The sequence below is a fragment of the Buteo buteo genome, chromosome 12 (genome assembly GCF_964188355.1).
Source record: "Buteo buteo chromosome 12, bButBut1.hap1.1, whole genome shotgun sequence".
Classification (NCBI taxonomy): Eukaryota; Metazoa; Chordata; class Aves; order Accipitriformes; family Accipitridae; genus Buteo; species Buteo buteo.
The window spans coordinates 16,831,079-16,837,436 of NC_134182.1; the positions used below are offsets into that span (position 1 = coordinate 16,831,079).

The 6,358-nt window shown below is 55.4% G+C and overlaps 1 protein-coding gene across 2 annotated transcripts; it reads left to right on the plus strand.

The window, feature by feature from the left end:
* The first annotated feature begins 1,514 nt into the window (after positions 1 to 1,514).
* On the plus strand, positions 1,515 to 5,757 carry SIX3 (SIX homeobox 3). 2 transcript variants are annotated; one of them, XM_075042033.1, is made up of 3 exons: positions 1,515 to 2,275; positions 4,680 to 4,839; positions 5,249 to 5,757. In XM_075042033.1, exons 1-3 carry the CDS (start codon positions 1,515 to 1,517, stop codon positions 5,348 to 5,350), a joined length of 1,023 nt encoding a protein of 340 aa, XP_074898134.1. In that variant the 3' UTR covers positions 5,351 to 5,757. The 2 variants fall into 2 exon arrangements, with proteins under 2 accessions (XP_074898134.1, XP_074898135.1); XM_075042034.1 differs by having other exon boundaries at positions 1,515 to 1,626; positions 1,696 to 2,275; positions 4,680 to 5,757.
* Positions 5,758 to 6,358: the final 601 nt, after the last annotated feature.

Genomic DNA, 6,358 nt, shown 5'->3' on the forward strand with positions numbered 1-6,358 from the left:
TCCTCCCCGCACAGAAGCCGTGCAAGTTGGGGGCAGAAATTGCGGGGGGAAGAGAGAGGTGCGGTGCAAAGCCCCGGCGGGTTTGGAGGTGAGGACCAGCCTTGCAAGGTCGCCGGGCTCAGGACAAAGCAAGGGGCGAGAGGAGGCGAATGGGAGGAGGAAAGCCAGAATGAAAGAAAAACAAAGTGGAGAGAGGGAAGAGAAAGGAGAGGGAAAGGGAAGGAGAGAAGGAGCGGGAGGGCGGGGGAAGCAAGGCGTGGGACTGGGGAGGCAGCGAGCGGGGCGCCGCCGGAGCCGGGCGCGGAGCCGGGCGCGGAGTCGAGGCGGCCGGAGCGGGTCCGGGCTGGGCGTCCTGCGCGGCTCTCGGCGGAGCCGCCGCGGAACTCCGCGGGCAGCGGATCCCTCCTTCCGCGGAGAGGGGCAGGGAGTAGCGGAAGGCAGGAGAGGAGCGGAGAGGAGCGGAGAGGAGAGGAGAGGAGAGGAGAGGAGAGGAGAGGAGAGGAGAGGAGAGGAGAGGAGAGGAGAGGAGAGGAGAGGGACTCTTCGGGGAACTAGGGCTAAACCCAGCTTGTACTGTATGTGCCTGCTTCTGGGAGGGTCACCGGCGTGAGGATGGGTCTAATGATCTCATCTTTCTTTTCTTCCCCGGCACTATTAGTGCTCAGATAGGCAGAATGAAGTGAAACTACGTGCAAATCATGTGTAAATTGTCTCAGTTAGGAGCCCTTTATCCGAACGTGTATCCCAGCCTGGCCCATTTACTTTCCCCCCATATCTCCTTTAGCTTTAACGAGGCTCGTTAAGATCACAATAATATTCCACCCTCTAATTGCTCATCCCATTCAACAAATATGTGCACACTGCTTTTCGCATTATTTGATCCCTTATTTAGGAGGGGTGTGGAGAGGGAGGGGGGAGAGACAGAGAGAAGGGGAAGTGCTGAGATTAGGAGTTGCAAAGATTAAGGAAAAAAAAAAAAAAAAACACCACACACAAAAAACCCAGGCTTTTCCACCAACCGCCCCGCTTCCCTCCCCCCCCGTGCATTTGGGCGAAGTGGTAAAAACCTTCCTTACGTACTCCGTAATGATTGGCAGGGCTGACAGTGATTGGCAGGGGCTGCCATGGCAACGCCACAACGACACTCAGAAGACCAATAGAAAAGCGAAACAAAATGTTTCAGCGCTGCACTCACTGTGGATTTAGGGGAGATATTATGAGGCTGTTGTCATTAGAGCGATTGCTGTTGAATCACTGAATCCTGAATCGGCGGCGGCGCGGGGCCGGGTGTGTGTGAGTGCGTGTGTGAGTGTGTGTGTGTGCGCGCGCGTGAGTGCGTGTGCGTGTGTCCGCGTGTGCGTGTGAGAGTGTGTGTGTGTGCCCCCGTGCCTCTATGTGGCTGTGTGTGCGTGTGCGGGTGTGGATGCGTGCGCGGTGCGTGTGTCCTTTCCTCCCTTCTTCCTCCCTTTCTTTCTTTTCTCCTTGATTTATCTCCCCCTCTCCCCGGTCATCCCATGGTGTTCAGGTCCCCGCTAGAGCTTTATCCCACCCATTTCTTCTTGCCAAACTTCGCCGCCGACCCGCACCACCGCTCCCTCCTTCTTGCCAGCGGCGGCGGCGGCAGCGGCAGCGGCTCGGGCTGCAGCCCCGGTGCCGGCGGCGGTGGAGGCGGCAGCTCCCGGGCACCCCACGAAGAGTTGTCAATGTTTCAGCTGCCCACACTCAACTTCTCCCCGGAGCAAGTGGCCAGCGTCTGCGAGACGCTGGAGGAGACTGGAGACATAGAGAGGCTGGGGAGGTTCCTCTGGTCGCTGCCGGTGGCGCCGGGGGCATGCGAGGCCATCAACAAGCACGAGTCCATCCTCCGCGCCCGGGCGGTGGTGGCCTTCCACACGGGCAATTTCCGAGACCTCTACCACATCCTGGAGAACCACAAATTCACCAAGGAGTCCCACGGCAAGTTGCAGGCCATGTGGCTCGAAGCGCACTACCAGGAGGCCGAGAAGCTAAGGGGTCGCCCGCTGGGGCCGGTTGATAAATACAGGGTGAGGAAGAAGTTTCCGCTGCCCAGGACCATTTGGGATGGCGAGCAGAAGACGCACTGCTTCAAGGAGAGGACTCGCAGCCTCCTGAGGGAGTGGTACCTGCAGGACCCTTACCCCAACCCCAGCAAGAAAAGGGAACTGGCTCAGGCCACGGGGCTCACCCCCACGCAAGTAGGCAACTGGTTCAAAAACCGAAGGCAACGAGACAGAGCAGCGGCGGCTAAAAACAGGTCAGTGGGGCTGCGGAGCCCCGCTCCGGGGCGGGGGGCGAGCTGGGGGGCGGGGGGCGAGCCGGGCGGCGGGGCCCCGCGGGCGGCCGCGCTCCGCGCAGCGGCTCGGCGGCCGCCCGGCCGGCAGCGCGCCTCTGCCTCTCCTTTCCTCCTCCTCCTCTCCATCACCGCCACGGGGAGAAATTGGTCCCCCCCGCCGAGCGGGTAGGTCTCCTCCCGGCAGCCGCAGGGATGCGACGGGGGCAGGCGCGGCTCGAAGTTGCCTGGCGCGCCCCGAGCTCTGCCTGGGCTCCCCACGGGCTCCCGGGGTGCGGGCAGGGCTGGGGCTCACCCGCAGGCGTGGGCAGCTCCGTGCGCGCCTGTGTGTGTGCGTGTGTGCGCGCGTGTGTGTGTGCGGGGCGCAGCGGCTGCGGCGGGGCAGAGCCCGGCTCTCCCTTCCTCCCTCCCCGCAGCGGCTGCCGCGGGGGACGGGAAACCCCACAGCCCCGGGTCGGTGGGCTCCGGTTTTGCTTTGGGCTTGCCGGGATCTGCGTCCGGCCGGGCTCCGGCGCGGTTCCCCCGCCGAAGGGCCGAGGCGGGCGGTGCGATTCCGAGCGGGTTTCTGCAGAGCAGGCGGCTCCGCTCCAATTGTTCGTGCTCCTCTGCCTGCGCGGCGGGACCAGCACACGCACACGCAAAGCCCGGAGCCGTTCGGCTCGGGGAGAAAAAGGGAGAAAAGCCTTTAGGAGATCGGGAAACCTCTTTTTTTTCCCCCATCCCCATTTCTCTGTTTACACCACATGGCGGACGGGCCCTCCGGTCGTGTGTTTCCTGTGCATTTACGCTTGCATTTATTTGCGTGTCTCTCGGTGTCTCCTTTATTTATTTATTTATTTTTATTATTTCTGCTTTGCCATGATAAAAGCGAGGCACCCTTCCTTCTTTTTTTTTCTTGTCACCCTCCGTAAAAGTTATCTTGCAAATGAAAGTGGACCCTTAATCCAGCCTGATATACTGTTTTTATTTTAATTTAAGTTTGGCTACCGCTGTAAGCGTGTAGACAAAACTTCTTGTTCTTGTAAATGCTGTCTCTTAAATTCCTCCTAATTATAGCACTGGTCCTATTGGCTGTAGGTTCTGTTGGAGAAATGTAAACTAAAAGTGCCTTGCCATTTAATTTCCATTAAATGGAAAACAGATCAGTTTAGGACTGTAAATAAACAGAAGTTGCCTACGGATGCTTTTGTTGACTCAGCGCTGTTGACAGCAGATGAATGCACCAGGAATTGTAAATGGGAGAAAAGATCAAAGACGCTGAAATTAGACAACTTAAAATAATGAGAAATGTAAAATAAAGCTGGTACATTTTTCTGTTCTTTGCAGGCAGTTAAATAGAAAATACTCCGGTGAGAAACAGTTGAGCGAAGAGCATATTTTTTATTCACGCTGGCAATGCTAGGCGCTAGAGGTTACGGCTAGCTGCTCAGCCCAGGACTTTCAGCCCTTATCCTCGAATCAGGCTTTCTTTGGGTTTCGAGCGGAATAAACGGGTGCAGAGGAATATTCACAACACGCTAGGGAACCTAAAAATCATTTATTGCCTCTTCCAAAAAAAAAAAAAAAAAAAGTTCAACGGCAATGTACCCTTAAGTGTTGACGGTGAAAGGACCCGCATTTTAAAGCTAATTTTGGCTTTCAGATGGAAAAGGGACTTAAATTTCGAGGGGAGAGAAGCGCCGTGTTCCACAATCGCCCTTTTTCATTTTCTCGATAGCTCTGCGTTCCCAGGGCAGGACCTTCCTCCAGTCCTGCCGCAGACCCCAGAGTGTTTACCTGACCGCTGGAAAATATTTAGACAGATATTCGCCCGAGCACAGAATGAGGATCCCGTGCGATTCTTTCCCGCTGCAGACCGGTCCTTGCAGCTTTCCGCCGTGGCCAAGCGTGCGAGGAGCTCACACAGACGTGCTTTTCTCCTAGGCCCGCGGTGCAGCGGGGATGAATGGCTACCCGGGGAAAGGGAAGGCGCTGCTCCTCTTTTTCAAACCACCGGGCAGGGAACCGCTCTCCCCCCCTTCCCGTCCCCGCTGCAGCCGCCACCCCTCTCGCTGTCTTTGCGCTGGGTGCCCCCCCCCCAGGTGGCCAGCCCCGGCGGCGCGGGGAAGCCCCGGCCCGGCCCGGCCGCGCCGGCGGCGGGGGCAGCGCGGCCCGGGCGCACAGCTTGGCCCTGCCGCCCGCCGCCGCTCCCGGGCTCCGCGGGGCGCTGCGGGAAGGCGGCCGGGCCGGGGGGTCCGCTCCGCTCCGGGCGGGGGCCGCGGCCCTCTCCGGGCGGGCGCGGGGTCGGGCGGGCGCCGTCCCCTCGGCGGCGGCGGCCGCGGTGTCTCAGAGGGGCTGTGCTGTTGTTTTGTCTCCCGGCGCGATGCAGGCTCCAGCACCAGGCGATAGGACAGAGCGGCATGCGGTCGCTGGCAGAGCCCGGCTGCCCGACACACAGCTCGGCCGAGTCTCCGTCCACGGCGGCCAGTCCGACCACCAGCGTCTCCAGTTTGACAGAAAGAGCCGAGACGGGCACCTCCATCCTCTCGGTAACCTCCAGCGACTCGGAATGTGATGTATGATATCGGAAAACAAACAAACAAACAAAAAATCCAAATCCAAACAGCCAAGCACCCTCTCCCCGACCTGAGCAAAACAAACCGAGGCAACCTAGAATCAGGACACACACACGCATGCACGCACACACACAGCCAGGAGGAAAGAAAAGGCCAAACACGACCCAAACATAATAGCAAACAAACAGCCAGGGATCAGAGAATCCACCACCACCACCGTCAGCCAACACCACCACCAAGAGATGGAGCTAAAACTTCAACAGTCACAAACGCTGGTGCTGCAGCGGGGGGGTGGGGGGGGGCGGGAAATAATAATTATTATATATATAAAAAGAAAAAAAAGAAAAAAACAAAGCAAAAGTGACAATTGTATTCTTTTTAGGACAAGCACGATTTCTCCTTTGCGCTTTTCCATGGACGCATTTCACCCACTTGCATGATGATGATGATTAAATTTGTATCTGGGAAAAAATATTCTCTATAGTAAAGGAAAACAAACAGAAACCAGACAAACAAATGCAAACTCCGATCGAATTTGTACAAAAATAAAAATAAAAAAAAAATTAAAAGGAACTCCTTGAAGAGGGAAATAACAAATGTTTATCGCCTTTTTGTTGCTCCTATTTCTCTCTCTTTCTCCCTCTTCCTTTCTCTCTGTTTTTTGTTGTGTTTTTTTTTTTTTTTTTAAGTCCAAGTGATGGTCCAGCCAAGATGCAGTTTTCTGTTTTTTTGTTCAGCAGACAATCATTTTATTCGTAAGCACCTTTTTTTCTACACTTCTGTCACTGCCTGTGTGGGTACTGGTTATAAATGTGGAAAAAGAATAGTTATGACTGTAACAGATTTTTATTTTTATTTCAAAATTTTATATGAATTATGTATATCTTAATGATGCGGTCATTTTCCCAGTTTGTAATATATGTGTAGAAATGCTTGTATATGATATTTGCTCTACTCTTTCTTTCTTCCTCCCCCCTCCCTGTCTATCTCCCTCCCACCCTTTCACTCTCTCTCCTTTTTATTTTCCTTGACTCGGTGTTCCTTGCACAAACTTAGCTGTCAAGATCTGACGTGCTAGGTTTTCAAAAGGGACCTCAGCGATAGAAAAAAAAAAAAGAAAAAAAAAGAAAAAAAAAGCTTAGGGTGCAACTGTAGTTATCTTATGCAAAAGCTATTTTGAGTATTTCATAGCAGCTTTGGGGGTCTCTTCTTAAACTCCACGTAGGACGCTTAAACTATTGTTTCCTTAACTGCGTGTTTATCTATATGTACAAACTTTCTAAATCAAATACAGTATTCCATTTTCTTATCTATCCAGCGATGTCGGTGTTTTTGTCCGCCACGGAAAAACACGCCCTCCCCGTGGGCGCCTTGCCTCCCCTCCTGCCCCGCCGCGGCCCCGGCTGCGCGGCCCCTACGCCGCGGCCGGCCCCCGCCTTCCCCGCCTCGGCGGGACACCCCGCGGAGATTTGGGGGGGACCGAGCGACCCTG